Genomic DNA, 16,097 nt, shown 5'->3' with positions numbered 1-16,097 from the left:
ACAGCCGGTAAAAACAATGAGTGTCAGCTGAGCTCTTCTCCCACGACTCAGGGCCTTGTGCAGCCAGTTCAGGTAGGGGTAGAGACCAGGCCGGCCAGGTCTGCCTTTTTAACTTTTACAATTTAGGTTTTACTTTCAATTGAACCCTGAGAAAGCAGACCACCGCCCTAGGGATACAAATATGACTACACACACACCTGTAGCTTAAGGACCAGAGTTGGGGTCGATTAATGGTTGGACCACAGAGGGTTTTGGTGTCTGGGGAGTGGCTGAGGACCGAGGTCATTATGTGGGTAATGTCTGAGACTGAGACAAAGACTCCCTGTGTGTCTGTTTGCTGGGTATGACGACAATGACACAAAACCATGGTCAAATGTTAAGATGAGACTCACTCCCTGGGATAACTTATCATTCTGAACTTGACATGACTCAGTATAAGTTTTTTTTATAGCTCAAATTGTAGTCACAGTATGAAGACACACACGCACACACCCTGCTGATTTGCTGGCACTGGATTAGGCAGAGCTCTTGGCTTCTCCAGCCCCTGTAGCCAGAGCCCAGCCCATAACATAGCAGGTGATTTCTGTATGGAAATCCCCAGTCGGTCTAGGATCACTCCTAACAAACGCCTGCCATCGTCATCATCCGTCCCATCAGCGAACCCTTTTTTCCACCATTTTCCTGCACAGATGTCTCCCAGGAAGATATGTTTTTATCTCGTGTCGATAGAGAATGAGAGGAGCACTGTGTGTGTTTCGTAAGTCAATGGTGTGTATATATACTGTTAACAGTGTGTGCTTGTTTTGGAGGATAGACTTGGTTCACTCAACCTTCCTCTCTATGGGGGTTCTAAGTCCTCCTCTTGCATATCTGGTGTCCCCTGAGCTTTGAGGCCACTGTAAATGGAAACAAAGACTGAAAGCTCATCTCAAGTCTCACTTCGTCTACATTCCCAACTCCAGCCTGTCTCACATTCAGAGTCAGTCTGTTTCTGCTATTTCCAACTCCTTATGGAGAAAGACTGGCACCCAAGCTAACTGTACCGCACCTCCTCAGTATTCCTGTGGTCAGAAAGACATAGAAATCAGCTGCTCCTGTGCTGTTGTTAGTCAGCTGTCTGTTGCTGTTGACATAAGCTTTCTCAAACAGAACAGATAGCATGGGTTGACTTTCAGATTAAGCCAGCCGTATGATGCTTGTATTGGGTATTATCAAGCTGTTCATGCCCCATGAGGTGTCTGTAGGTTTTATAACAGACCTGTCTAGGCAAGGTTTGATACTAGAGAACAACAGGGGAATGGCGGTCGTCTATTCATGTATTGTAAAGAAATACTGTAAAGTCCATGTCCCTAAATGCAATAAGTCATAATTTCACAACAAGCTGAAATAAATTACTGACAAATTGTAGTAGGGCTGAAGGCCCTAAAATGATAAAAATGTAAATGTCAAAAATGTAAATGGAGCCTCTTCGTGCCTCGTTTCCTATGCAGGAGAAACATCACCATCTAGTGGTGACCATCAGGGTACAACACATTGGATTTAGGAAGTCTTGCCAAATCTGGCTTTAATAGATTATTAAAAATCACATGAATATTGAACATAAGAAAATAGGTTGAGGTAAAACAAAACTCTGATGCGGTTATATTGAGTGTTTACTAGAAAAAAACGTGACTATTTTTGTGCATGTACAATGTGTATAACAAAACAAACATACATAACAAATACAAGTAATAAAAAGTAACTTCAAATTAAATGTCCAAACATATCACTTCAAAGCTCTTGGATATAAATGTTTATTCTTCAAGGTGAGACATTCATTGGTCATAAATATTTGTTTAGAAAAGATCTGACCATGTAGAAGCTGGAAACCACAATGCTTTGCTTCTGTGGCTCCCAAAGCCGGTCCTGAAGGACCCCTATGTCTGCAGGCTTTCATCTCCATCTCCCATTGGTCAATGGGTATAATTTGTATATAATCCAGTACGGTTTGAGATGAACCTGTACACAGAGAGGTGCTTCAGATTCAGCTCTGATACATGTTGTCTTAGCTATGTCTCCCAAGTGATGTCATCTTTCTTTAGGCTAGTGCATAGTCTCTGGGTCTCTCTGAGCAGCTGGAGGTTCTCCTCCTGACTCACCCCAGCTCTCTTACCCCCCCGTGAGGTGGTCTTAACTGGGGAGGGGGGTAAGGGTCTCACCCCGCTCCCCCCCTTAGACCTGCCATCCTCACTTGTCGCCCGCCGACGAGGATTCTGGGGGTTCTGTGTAAGTTTGTCCACCTGAGTGGGGAGAGGAAACACAGGGAAAGGACATACAGTATTATTAGACATATTTAAAAAAGTCCCTCCCCACCAATCCTCTTCCCTACCCCTCACTCCTCTCCTGCAGATCCAGAACATCCCCCACTCCCTCTGTGCAGTGTTATGTACATACAGTCTGCTGGTGTTTGCGGAGCTTGGTGATCTGAGATCCCTTCTCCTCCATCCTCTTGACCAGCAGCTCCAGCTCTCTCTCTAGGTCCTCCCTGGTCTCCCGACGCCGCGTCTCATCCATTTGACAAACCAGCTCTTGGTGCTCACTGAATGACAGAGACGGACATTTTAATAACACACACAGTAATGAACATGCACACACACACACAACACACATTAATGTTAACACATTATCAGCCCCCTCAAAATCAGTCAATAACCTGCATACACATCATCCACAAACACACCCACACTCTTAGCTAGTGGTAGTACTCACAAGCTCATCTGTCCCAGTTCGTCCTGCAGGGCCAGCAGTAACTCAGACAGAGAGCCCAGAGCGAGACCTGCCGGTCCAGGGGGAGAGGTGGATGGGGCCCTATGGAGGGCTCTCCTGGCCCCAGTGGAGCCAGACCTGCGCAGGGAACGCACCCGCTCACACAGCTGGGGCTGGTGGTGCTTCATCATGTGGAGGATGCTCTGCATGTTAGCGTGCACTGAGTGGCTGGGGCTTGTCGACTAAGATAGGGAGAGATGTGGAGGTCAGTCACAGAGATATTCCCTCAACAAACCCAATATTGAGATACTTGCAAAGTAAAATGCAGACGTACTGTTCCAGCTACGAAAGGCAGTTTATTTTTGGGGAAACCTGGTGGTGCTGGGGCCTCTTGCCTCACCAAACTTGTTTTCTGGGGAGGAAATGAATAGACAATGTTATGTAGCACAGTTTTAGTTGTAAGTAAATGCACAAGTGCATGTCATTAAGTTCTGGTTATTGCATGTAGTACCCTAGAGGCAGTCTTGGATTTCTTCTTTGGTTTGACCTCGTCAGGGTCTACAGGACACAGGCGGAGGTTGGTCTCCAGCTCCCTCTGCAGCTGTTAAAGGAAGTTTGGGCTTGATGAAAATGGAACCTTGTGTGTCCGATCACCGGTCGTGGTGAAAAAGGTCATGCTCCCTATACTTTCTATTTATTTTTCTGCAAAAGGTGGGTTAACACTCTCGCAAAATAAAAAATTTTAAGTACACTGTGTTTACCCTCCACTGCACCACTGATTGTGTGTGCTTTTACACTAACCTCGTCTGCTTTCTCCTGCACAAGTTTGCGCTCGTGTTCCTCTTCCAGGAGTTTCTGTTCCAGCAGCTCAATCTTCCTCTGATTACAACAGAGACAAGTTGAGAGATTAACTTTCAATTTACTTTTTGATATACCACCACATACTATGGTTAGGTACACCACATTCAACCAAAGCACCATTGGTTACCTCAGCCACAGACTGTGTCTTCGACAGTTTCAGACAGTCCCTCTCCAGTTTCTCCAGCTTCTCCAGCGGAGTGTGGGCATCAGAGCTGTTCTGGAGCCTCTGCTTCTGAAGAGACACCTCCAAAGGATAAACAAAGACAAGTGTTAATCTAGTCTGATGCAGCAACGATAACATGAAACATGTCTGCCTAGTGGATGACGAACTGGTCTACAGAGGCCAGCTGATTCACATTCAGTTATATCTATGGACAGTGAAGATATTTAGGGTGTGTTCGTAAATTCACTCTGGAGTGCCAGAGTGCGCTCTGGGCATTCGTAAATTCAGAGCATTGTCAGATTGTCAGTTCGTAAATTCAGAGAGTTTCGCTCTCGGAACGTACACTGGACACTGACCGAGGAGTGGGGTTGATCCGAGCAACGCAGTCAAGCACCCAAGCTAACTGGCTAAAGTTGGCTAGCTTGCTAGCTACTTCCAGACACAAACGAGAGAACACCTCACTGACGATTTTACTCGCCCTAGCAGAGCTGGTTAGGCTGTTTTCATGTTATCTAGAGCGTTGGTGACTGTAACTGTGCTCCTGGCAACAATTTAATTATGTTTTTTTGCCGACGTTTACTGACACCAGTCATATTTAAACAGGTGTTGCGTGTTCGTAAATGTATCAGTTATTCTGCGCTCTGGCACATTCATATGAGAGAGTGCTCTGAAATCGGAGTAGATAGCCTGAGTGAATTTACGAACGCACCCTTAGTGAGGGAAAAAAGTATTTGATCCCCTGCTGATTTTGTACGTTTGCCCACTGACAAAGAAATGATCAGTCTATAATTTTAATGGTAGGTTTATTTGAACAGTGAGAGACAGAATAACAACAACAAAATCCAGAAAAACGCATGTCAAAAATGTTATAAATTGATTTGCATTTTAATGAGGGAGTATTTGACCCCCACTCAATCAGAACGATTTCTGGCTCCCAGGTGTCTTTTATACAGGTAGCGAGCTGAGATTAGGAGCACACTCTTAAAGGGAGTGCTCCTAATCTCAGCTTGTTACCTGTATAAAAGACACCTGTCCACAGAAGCAATCAATCAATCAGATTCCAAACTTTCCACCATGGCCAAGACCAAAGAGCTCTCCAAGGATGTCAGGGACAAGATTGTAGACCTACACAAGGCTGGAATGGGCTACAAGACCATCGCCAAGCAGCTTGGTGAGAAGGTGACAACAGTTGGTGCGATTATTCGCAAATGGAAGAAACACAAAATAACTGTCAATCTCCCTCGGCCTAGGGCTCCATGCAAGATCTCACCTCGTGGAGTTGCAATGATCATGAGAACGGTGAGGAATCAGCCCAGAACTACACGGGAGGATCTTGTCAATGATCTCAAGGCAGCTGGGACCATAGTCACCAAGAAAACAATTGGTAACACACTACGCCGTGAAGGACTGAAATCCTGCAGCGCCCGCAAGGTCCCCCTGCTCAAGAAAGCACATATACAGGCCCGTCTGAAGTTTGCCAATGAACATCTGAATGATTCAGAGGAGTACTGGGTAAAAGTGTTGTGGTCAGATGAGACCAAAATCGAGGTCTTTGGCATCAACTCAACTCGCCGTGTTTGGAGGAGGAGGAATGCTGCCTATGACCCCAAGAACACCATCCCCACCGTCAAACATGGAGGTGGAAACATTATGCTTTGGGGGTGTTTTTCTGCTAAGGGGACAGGACAACTTCACCGCATCAAAGGGACGATGGACGGGGCCATGTACCATCAAATCTTGGGTGAGAACCTCCTTCGTGGGTCGTGGATGGGTATGCAAGCCTGACAATGACCCAAAACACACGGCCAAGGCAACAAAGGAGTGGCTCAAGAAGAAGCACATTAAGGTCCTGGAGTGGCCTAGCCAGTCTCCAGACCTTAATCCCATAGAAAATCTGTGGAGGGAGCTGAAGGTTTGAGTTGCCAAACGTCAGCCTCGAAACCTTAATGACTTGGAGAAGATCTGCAAAGAGGAGTGGGACAAAATCCCTCCTGAGATGTGTGCAAACCTGGTGGCCAACTACAAGAAACGTCTGACCTCTGTGATTGCAAACAAGGGTTTTGCCACCAAGTACTAAGTCATGTTTTGCAGAGGGGTCAAATACTTATTTCCCTCATTAAAATTCAAATCAATTTATAACATTTTTGACATGCGTCTTTCTGGATTTTTTTGTTGTTATTCTGTCTCTCACTGTTCAAATAAACCTACCATTAAAATTATAGACTGATCATGTCTTTGTCAGTGGGCAAACATACAAAATCAGCAGGGGATCACATACTTTTTTCCCTCGCTGTACCTGTTTCTCAGTCAGAGTGTTCTTGTCCTTCTCTGCATTCTCCACCATCTTCCTCATGTAGTCCAGCTGCTTCTCAAGGAGCTGACAGCGAGCCTCCGCACCCTGAAGCGGAGTGACCCGCTCTTAACACAGACAAAAACAGTAGTGAGAGATTAGACATGGTTCCTTATCACCATAAGCATAATTCAGACTACACAGCAACAAGCGGCACAGTGAGTGAGTTGCAGATATATAGTGTCAATGTCAACTACCTTTCTTCCTGGAGCCATCTGCTTCTGTAGCGTAGCATGGAGTGACGGAGTGCTCATATCCATGGGCAGCCTGGGAGAACTGTTTGACGTTCTTCTCAGCCTGCTTCCTTTCCTGCTCCAGACGAAGGATCTTCTCCTGGAGGGTCTTCAGAGCAGCAATGACTGCTAACGGGGAGAAAAACACTTACCGTTAGTAACCAAGCTACAACTATGTGCATAATAGTTAGACCAAGGACCTAGAACAGCTGACAGTCCCATAAGCAAAGGCATTTAATAGTCTACATTGTGCCTACCTTTGCTTCCAGCATCAGGTGTAGTCCGATACACCTGCGGGGTGATGTTCTGCAAGTTCATGGCCGTCTTGGTAAGGGGGGCAGGGGCTTCCCTCACATATGAAGGTGACAGCCTATCTGGAGGCTGGTAGTAGCTCCCTATGTAACTATTTTTGGAAGGGGAGTCCAGCAACTAGAGAGAAAAGCAGCATGATTGAATTACTTAGTAATAGCACCAGCATGAAGACCACTTAAAAGAGGGCTAAACGTGCCCAGTCTTAGCAAGGTGGCAACGCAGCTGTTTAAAAAAAGGCAAACAAACTCTCCTGGAAACACATCGAACGTTCCACTGCTCATTTTAGCAAGCTAGTTTTAGTAGCTAGCTAGCGTGACAATCATAACAACATTCATAGTCGTGATTTGCATGACACAAAGTCCCAAACAAGAGACTCGGTTGCAAACAGAAGCACTTGCATCGCTAGCCAGCTAAGGTTTATTACGAGGAGGGATAGCTTGCTTGCTAGCTAGCTATGTGTTGACTAGCTAACGTTAGCTAGTTCAAAACAAAGCATGTATGGCGTTATTTTGCTAGCTATGAAATTGTCTCACCTGATCTTGATAAGCCTCCATATGTAATGGTAGCAAAAATACCCTCGAAATAAAATAAAAATATATAACATGTATTATTTATCTGATTCCGATTAGTTGACTTTAGCTGGCTAAACGTCCAAACGCTGACAGCAGGCAATTCTCACAATTAACATTTCCCTCCTCCACTCTTCCTTTTACCGCTCTCTGGTTCAGCCTGCGTAGTGGGCGCTGTGCGCACAGTTTATTCTAGGCATAATACAATCAAAAGATTGTCAGCTACAACGGATGTATGGATAAAATAATACTGTAATGCAGAGCCAATGTAATATATGAATCAAATGCGCTTGGAACCGGGGCATAACTGAAATGTATGAATTTATTAGTCTAACAAGAATTAAAAGCACCTTCTGCACATGCACACATGTATAGGTTTTGAGAGCTGTGTGTACGTGTATAAAGGAACGGAATAGCATGTGCCTGTCTGGCACTAGCCATCTGGTGACAGTCTTGAATGGGACAGCAGTCTGCACACGTCCCACTGTGGTCATCTCCCCATCACAGACAGCCTGGCTGGACGTTTTCACAAAGATCAGTCCAAATGATGAAAAACCTCAAACGATGATTTCATATATAAAAATGTACATTTCTATATTAAAAGAGTTGTAATGGTGGCACTGTTGCAAATATTATTTAAAATGTATCTGTTTCACCTGAGGTATAGAATTGCTTGTCTGAACATTGTGTAAAAACAAAGTGGGGGATGTGTACGCTTCTAAAATTGTGTTAATTTACATTTCTGATAAACAAGGGGAAGGGGGGCCCTCTCCGCACCAACAATCCATATGTTCGCTGGGAAGTGTATTTTTTAATACCTCTTCATCCCATTTTTTTTATGTGGGTCCGATTGCTAAAATAATCAAACTCCCATGTTTCCCCTGTCGTGGGTATGGGCACGCCTTACACGATACCTATTGGTGAAGATCTGCATAGATCCTCCTTTATTGTATTATGCAGCAGCCCATTGGACATGAGTCTTTTCAATCAACTGTCAACCCAAGTTGCTGCTCTGTATAATTGAATCTGCCTTGGTGTTTCAGTGCAGACTCAAGACGTCCCACAGTTGCAAACCTGTGCAAAAATAATGTGAATAAAGTAAGTGTTTGTGAATGACACCCTTCGTTTGCTAGATGTACTGAAAGGTGAGGGTATATAACTGCCGTTATGCTATAGATATTTGTGCAATATTGCTGTTTTGTAACCAGTTAGCTACTGTTAAAAGGTTTAAGAGAGAGAGCAAGAAAAGATTGAATGGACAATTTGGCTAGCTAACCAAACCAGCCTTGTAAACCAGATACCACACGTTTATAACTAGCTAATGAGACTACTAAAACAACGTGCAATGGCTGTCGATTAGTGCCAAACATTTTTGGAAGTACATAGGAAACATGTTTTTTTTCTTTTTGCATGTTGAACAACCCATTACTAGCTGCCAACGGACCGCAAAACAGCTAACTAGAGTTGTAGCTACAGCTAGCTTGCTGTTCTCAGCAGCAGTGCTACTGTACAACCAGGCTTCCTTTGTTGGCAGTAACTTTCTGGTAAACAAACGACTGGCTCTCTCAGAGTTCTCCTTACAGGTTTGAAGGGAAGAAACGTTATCTGCATTGTCCATTGATACGCCCGCTAGTTTTTTTGGCCATTCCCTTTCACTAGTCACACACACAGAGAAGCATATTGGCAATGAATACAATGTCCTTTTTATCCAGTCAAAGTATTTTGTTTCTCATTTGCATTATCAATGCCAACTCTCTAGCCGAATTGTTTAAGTTTTGACTGACATATTTTTCAAGAACTTTCATAAATATTTGTACTGTCTATTGAATGCATTTTGGGCATAGTAACGTAGGCTATATAGAAAATATTTTGGCATCTGAGTATTTGACAGCAAACGGTTGGTATTTCATGCACTTAATATTATAGCCTGCCAGGAGAAATCAAGAGAATCAGAATAAGATGGACATCCAGGATCAGGATGCCACAGCCAGATGGGAGGCTCTGGGCAGCCGCGACGCGAGATCCAGAGGCGCAGCAATGGAGCACATCAGCCAGGAGGTGATGCGGAGAGTGGAGAGTATAGGGCCGATACCAGGCGCAGTCCCCTCGCCTCTAGCTACTGCAGGGCACCCCACCAGCGACCTGAACGACATCCTGGCCCGTCTACTCATGCTGTCCAAGCGATGCCCTTTCATTGACGTCAAGGAGCGATGTGTTTGGCTGCTGCAGAACGTCCAGGTAGGAGAACGCGAGGTCGACCGATGTGGGGCTGTCTGATATGATGTGGCTGTACCACTACCACAGCGTTTCTAATCCCAGAGGTGCAACATCGTGAGCAGGGCCGGTCCTTGCCGTTCTGTTGCCCTAGGCAAGACAAAAAAAAATGCAAAACTAGAATAGTCCCAGTAACAAAATGACGTTGAAAATACGTCTTTTCCAGATGTTGAAGTTAGGTTCAATTTAGGTTCTGAATGAAAGGTGAAAATACTTATTTTCCGGACGTTTAAAATACATATTTTTCAGGATGTTGAAAAGGCTTATTTTCCGGATGTTGAAATCAGGATCATTTTCGGTTCTGAATGAAAGTTGAAAATACTTAATTTATAGATGTCTATGTTTGGGCCAAATCAAGGCTGGTCCAGACCGGACAAAGTCTGAACCAAACATAGATGTCTATGATTGGTTCAGATTTGGTCCGGACCAAAAATCTATGTCCGTGGATGTTGAAATCAAGGGCGGTCCGGACTGCACCAAAAAAAGACGTCCAAAAAGCGTTGGCGTTGGTCCATGCTTACTGAGGTGCCTACATTGTTGCCTGAAATTGAATTTGGTGAATGCCCATCTATGTGGTAAGCCTACCGTTTGTAAAACCCCCAAAAAGACGCCTGGACAGGATAAAAAAAAGACATCCAAAAGATGTCAGGCCCCCAATGGACTTTTATGAATGCCCTTCTATGTGGTAGGCCCACCATTTGTAAAACAGGCGTTGCATTGGCTTTATTAGTTCTGATTTCTGTGACTAATCAATTTGGCTATTTATCTTTTATCAGCAGTTATCGAGAGCCTATTTGCAATGTGTTTACACAGCAGGAAATGCAGAAGTATTTTCTTTTTCGCTATGATCAGCTTGTGAAAAAGTGACGGATACAAACTTGAAACCACTAATCATGACAATGGGGTGAAACTCCTGGACAACAGTTGTGATTGTCCATTCCATATTGTCCATTTTACTTTGACCAGTCCTGTTTTTAGGATGTGTTGTTTGTTAACATGACAGCGCATTTTTTATTTGATTGGGTGCCATTTAGGTTAGGCTATTTGATCGGCGAAACCTGCATGATGTAAAAAGCCTCCGTCTCATTACATTGTCATACATTTTGATCTCCAGCCTGTAGGCTACAGAAAAAGCATCATACTCTTTCTGCCACATCCTATATCTGCTACATGATTTATGTTGGATTATCTTTTTGATGGAAAGTTGGTGGAGTGATGCGTCTCTCCAACAGCACCATGGAGTGGCGCGCTGGGAATGGACAAGCAAAATATTTTGCGCCTTTGACAAAGTGGGCACTGCTTATCCCAGGGCGGCATCAGCGCTCACCTAAAACACCCATATGCCACTGGTTGATAGAAATTGTCATTGTTTTTGGGCAGTATTATGAGGTTTTATATGTTGTTGGAGGTGTGTCTTGGTCAGTTTAGCTCAGAAAATGCCGCCCTCGTCAATCTGCCGCCATAGGCGCAGTGGTCTAAGGCACTGCATCGCAGTGCTAACTGTGCCACTAGAGATCCTGGTTCGAATCCAGGCTCTGTCGCCGCCGGCCGCGACCGGGAGACTCATGGGCGGCGCACAATTGGCCCAGCGTCGTCCAGGGTAGGGGAGGGAATGGCCGGCAGGGATGTAGCTCAGTTGATAGAGCATGGCGTTTGCAACGCCAGTGTTGTGGGTTCGATTCCCACGGGGGGCCAGTATAAAAAAAATATGTATTCACTAACTGTAAGTCGCTCTGGATAAGAGCGTCTGCTAAATGACAAACAAAAAAAAAATAAAAAAAATAGGCAGCCGCCTAATCCTGCCTAATGAGTGGGCCGGCCGGCCGAGACTTCACAGAACGCTTGCAGAAGTCAATGAGAGAAGTGAGAAATTCTAACTTAGTTGTTAATTTTGTCAATCTAAAGGCACATCCTGGATCCGAGCCAATGTCTTAAGTCGTTGAACATGTTATTACTCATGAACCTCATGAAAGTGATAAACTGACACGTTTTGATTTGTGCCTTTGAGTGCCTTTTGATTTGACGGCCTGCGCATGCACAGTTCGTCGCGAGACTACCATCAAATATGTTTATAACTAACCCAAGATAGACTACAACCTGTAGTTTCCAATGGGAACAAATTAGTCATAGTTGGCAGAACAAGCAAGGAGGGGGTCAGAGCCAAGCACGAGCTAGCGAGATCCTATTGGTGCGTTCTAGCATGCATTTGCATATTTCCATTAGGAAACTCCTACTCTGAAGTACGCGTGTGCAACCATTCAATTCGCCCTTGCACTCCTAAACAATGACATTTTGTACAACTTTGGCAAAGGCTAAAGTCTACAAAACGTTGTCCACTCTGTTCGTAACATATTGTAGTTTTGGGAACCGAAAACTGTATTGAGATCAAATGTTGCATCGCCGAGAACATTTGCAGAATGTCGCCCAAAATCAATCTCGTTCCATCTTCTCCCACTGCCGGCCACTGTGCTTCCTCTCACCACTATATTTGGTAGTGAGTGGAAACGCCAAGCGGATGCTTCACATTTATACATCCGGTTAATTATTTGTCTCATTGTTCTATCTGTGCTACCTTTAGACCCGATGACGTGATTCTGCGCATGAGCTTAGCTAGCCAACTTCACCATGACGTTATCGGGGATTTCTATTGGAGAAGCAGTTACTACACATCTTCATACTGTACTGTCTTTTCCACTACTGTTGCCACTGATGCAGTTGTTTTCGTGGTGTTCTATGTCCCTGTCTGTTTTCTAGATTGAAGTCAATATCTTATTTCTATCTATTTATAAATAAAGACCTCATGTAGGCAGAGTAGTTGGTCTGTAGATATATTTTTAGCCTATGGTCATAATGCCTCATGCCATCATGTAGCTAGGCATTACAAGTGATCTCTTTGTTGTGTTGTTGTTGTCTGGTTATTAACCACTATGGTGCATACCTCAGATCCCAACGGCTCATCATTGACAGGTATGAGGATGGGCTACAATGTCAATTGATGGAGATTACTGTACACTATCATAATGCTGAAGGGGCTCCTGGCTGTAGCCGGATTAGAAACTATATTATTGACTACTGAACATGGTACAAAACGATGTAACCGCAAGGCACCAAGGGAAAGTGAAGACAAGCTATCCTCTGATCTTGACCCGGTCTGTCTCCTGTACTAATTATACCTTTTTTTGTTTAAAAATGAACCAAACCTACAAACAAAACTGTGTCAGGGCATAGGGGAACTTTGCTTTGTTAATCATCCTAAGGGTGTCTCTGACTACATAAATATTGTAATTTGGTGCATGCATGGGGAAATGGGCTCAACAATGCACTTTATAGAATAGGCCGTAAATGATTTGTAATTTATCTTCTCCAGCTAAAAACATGATCTGTCTATAACTAACAAACAAACAATTAGAACAGCTCATGACGATATGGCTCAGGATGTTATTCATATAAAAAAAACTTGTTAGGTTCCGGGATGATTTCATGTTTGTGTCTAGAAGTGTATATCTGGATGACAGAGAGCGTAAGAGAGCGAGGGACACAGCATAGAGAAAGCTGCTTTGCGGTTTAACAGTGTGCCGCCGAGCCAAGGGTACGCACCACCGTCTGGTATTTCCAAATTATGTTAAGCTGCAATTGTTGAGGGCCTGCCAAAGGTTGCATTTATGAGCCCTGCACGTCTGCAGCTCCCTCAGCCTCCCTGTGTTATGGTCGTCTGTCCCCACCACACACACACATCCCCTGTTTAAGATGGGGACGGGGGACAGATGGACCTTTTCTAATTCTGCTGATTTAAGAGAGAGTCTTGGAGAGCACAGGGCAGGCAGGCAGGTCATTCTAATCACACAGTAGTCCCCTTCCAACAATAGTCTCAAATGTGAGGGTTTCCTGCTTAGTGAGAATAATGCTTCTGTAATACCCCTGTACTTAACCCAGGGATTATATCAATGATGTATAGCTACATGCTCTCACAGACAGGTACTTACTGTAGGTAGACTGTTCTGAAGGGTATTTTTTTATAATGTAGCTTCCTTTCAAGCATGAAGTAGAATAATGTATTGTCGCCTGAGAGATGAATGTGTTTGTAAATGTAGGCTATGTTTTATATAGAAATAGTCTCATTTAAATGCAGCCTAAAATACTATCTGCCTTTTACAGAATTGCCTTCGACCTAAAACAAGCAGCTGTCGTGTGCTATGTTTTCAGAGGAGGCAGCCTCTGTGAATTTGTAGGACAGTGTGTTGACAGTTGCAGGGAAGTGAGAGGTCTGGTGTTATGTTCCTCCAGTACTGGAGACTGCTGGGGGTGAAGGGTTAGGAGAGCATGGCCCAAAATACGCTTGCGGGGGAGTAGGGGTGGGCAGGAGGGTCGAGTTCTCACAAGCTCTCTGTATAAGGGGTTCAGAGAGGTCAACGGTCAGAGGTCAGAACAGCTTACCCAGGCAGTTCAGCAGACATGGTCAACCTAAGCAACATCGGTCAGAAGGTCACACTGGTCTTGTTAAAGCATTGTGCTTTCATTGGAGGTTATTGAGTCAATGCATGTAGGAACACAGCTTCTTCACACACACACACACACACAGAGAGAGTGAAACAATACAAAGTCTATGAAAGGGGCGGTCAGACTGATCAGCTCAGTGTGGTCACTGTGTTCCATAGTTGATGAAAGGAGGCCATTCTTAGACTAGTTACATTTCCATCTATATTTTAGTCATTTAGCAGATGCTCTTATCCAGAGCGATTTACAGTAGTGAGAGCATACATTTTCATACTTTTTGTACTGTTAGACAACACAGACACCGAGCGGGGTCTCTCTCTTTGTGAGTTATGCTATGAAGCATTTGTTACCCCCTAACCCCCAACCTGAATAAGAAACAATTACTGAAAGACTGATCTGCCTTCATCTCAGTTGTTCCTGGTATCTGCTTGAGCTTCTTAACAAACAGATTTAGGATTTGATCAGAAAGAGCAGACTCGTTGACAACCTTGTAAAAATGACACCATAATTCACAGTATCCTGTCCTCTGTCCTACCATGCTAGTAGGAAAAGCCTCGCCAGCGTTTTAACCAATGTGATGCTTTACATTTTTACACATACTTATTTATGTAATTAAGTCTCTTTAGCATGGCTCAGCAGCCTCGGTAATAAACACAAACCTGTGATTAATTAATGATATGGTCTGGCCTGGTCTGATGTGCTCCGTCTGGCGTCCCTCCACCCAGGAATAGAACCACAGCCAGGCGCTCAGGCAGGCAGGCCCGACCTCTCTCCTTTCACATAGGAGACCCTACAGGCACACGACGATTACAACTTGTTTCCCCTTTAGTTCTTGTTTTTTGTTTTTAAAGGTTAGAGTGGATTTTTAGGCTGATGCATTGTCTTTGTTTTGTATGCTTTTAAAAGGGGGTAGGGGGAAGCTACTGCTATATACGACTGTTGCCTTTTTGAGAAGTCCTGATGAGTTTTGTTTGGCATGACATGGTGAGATTATTTCAGAGAATTGTTGTGTGTTTTTAGTGTACCGTCATGGTGGTATGACTTTTTCCCCTGATCCTTTGTTTGGTGTGTGTGTGTGTGTGTGTGTGTATCCTGTATTTGCTTACTGTATCAATAGAGGGTAAGGGAGAGAAAAGCGAAGCTAGCGTTCTGGGACTCTGGGCAGATCTCCTGCAGGGCTCTAGGCTCACTTTTTCCACCGGTGGCACTGGTGCTACCAACTTCTTCAGTTTGCGCCACCAGCACATGATTTGGTCGCACCAATTTTTCTCCTCTGTGCGGTGATAATGACCTAACCTACACTGAGTTTAAAAACATTAGGAACACCTGCTTGTTCCATGACATAGACTGACTAGGTGAATCCAAGGTAAACTAAATTTATAATCGCTTATTGATGCCAACTGTTAAAAGTGTAGATGAAGGGGAGGAGACAGGTTAAAGAAGGATTCTTAAGCCTTGAGGCAATTGAGACATGGATTGTGTGTGTGTGTGTGATTATTGTGTGTCATTCATAGGGTGAATGGGCAAGACAAAATATTTAAGTGCCTTTTGAACAGGGTATGATAGTAGGTGCTAGGCGCACCGGTTTGAGTGTGTCAAGAACTGCAACACTGCTGGGTTTTTCACACTCAACAGTTTCCCGTGTGTATCAAGAATGGTCCACCACCCAAAAGACATCCAGCCAACTTGACACAACTGTGGGAAGCATTGGAGTCAACATGGGCCAGCATCCCTGTAGAATGCTTTCGACACCTTGTAGAGTCCATGCTTCGACGAATTGAGGCTGTTCAAAAGGGGGTGCACCGCAATATTAAATGAGCATGCGCTTGAAGGGCTTGACATTCAGATACATTTGCCAGAGGCACACAGGGCCAGTGCCAACTGAAAGGCTACTGGCCCGAATGAAAATAATTCTGGCCCGGGAAAGCGAATGATGCGCGCATCATTTAAATGTTAGGCTTTCACTCTCAAAATCACACTCCCCCCACCAAAAAAATAATCTAAACAATACATTGGATGTCCACAATAAGTCCATAACAATGCTTAAACCACATCAGTAGACTACTTCTGAGGTCTGGGAACAATAAAAAAAGGTG

The 16,097-nt window shown here is 44.2% G+C and overlaps 2 protein-coding genes across 4 annotated transcripts in view; one reads left to right on the top strand and one right to left on the bottom strand.

Moving 5' to 3' along the window:
* Positions 1-1,777: 1,777 nt before the first annotated feature.
* On the bottom strand, positions 1,778-7,606 carry cep57l1 (centrosomal protein 57, like 1). 2 transcript variants are annotated; one of them, XM_045210077.1, is made up of 11 exons: positions 7,198-7,606; positions 6,610-6,781; positions 6,317-6,478; positions 6,066-6,187; positions 3,734-3,850; positions 3,547-3,624; positions 3,257-3,346; positions 3,080-3,157; positions 2,749-2,987; positions 2,434-2,578; positions 1,778-2,279 (listed from the first exon to the last, which is right to left on the bottom strand). In XM_045210077.1, exons 1-11 carry the CDS (start codon positions 7,216-7,218, stop codon positions 2,049-2,051), a joined length of 1,455 nt encoding a protein of 484 aa, XP_045066012.1. In that variant the 5' UTR covers positions 7,219-7,606; the 3' UTR covers positions 1,778-2,048. The 2 variants fall into 2 exon arrangements, with proteins under 2 accessions (XP_045066012.1, XP_041717041.2); XM_041861107.2 differs by having other exon boundaries at positions 6,317-6,481; positions 7,198-7,603.
* A 677-nt stretch (positions 7,607-8,283) lies between these two features.
* LOC121548761 (sestrin-1) overlaps positions 8,284-16,097 on the top strand; it is an 80,941-nt gene continuing 73,127 nt past the window's right edge. Inside the window, exons 1-2 of one of the 2 annotated variants that reach the window (XM_041860306.2) lie at positions 8,284-8,331; positions 9,160-9,471. In XM_041860306.2, coding sequence (XP_041716240.1) covers positions 9,193-9,471 — 279 coding nt within the window. In that variant the 5' untranslated portion in view covers positions 8,284-8,331; positions 9,160-9,192. Of the gene's footprint in view, positions 8,379-9,159; positions 9,472-16,097 lie in introns of both variants that reach the window. The other variant, XM_041860305.2, reaches the window with a different exon arrangement.

The sequence above is a fragment of the Coregonus clupeaformis genome, chromosome 33 (assembly GCF_020615455.1).
Source record: "Coregonus clupeaformis isolate EN_2021a chromosome 33, ASM2061545v1, whole genome shotgun sequence".
Taxonomy (NCBI): Eukaryota; Metazoa; Chordata; class Actinopteri; order Salmoniformes; family Salmonidae; genus Coregonus; species Coregonus clupeaformis.
Note: the sequence above shows the minus strand (reverse complement) of the source record. Positions and strands in the feature narration are given on the sequence as shown.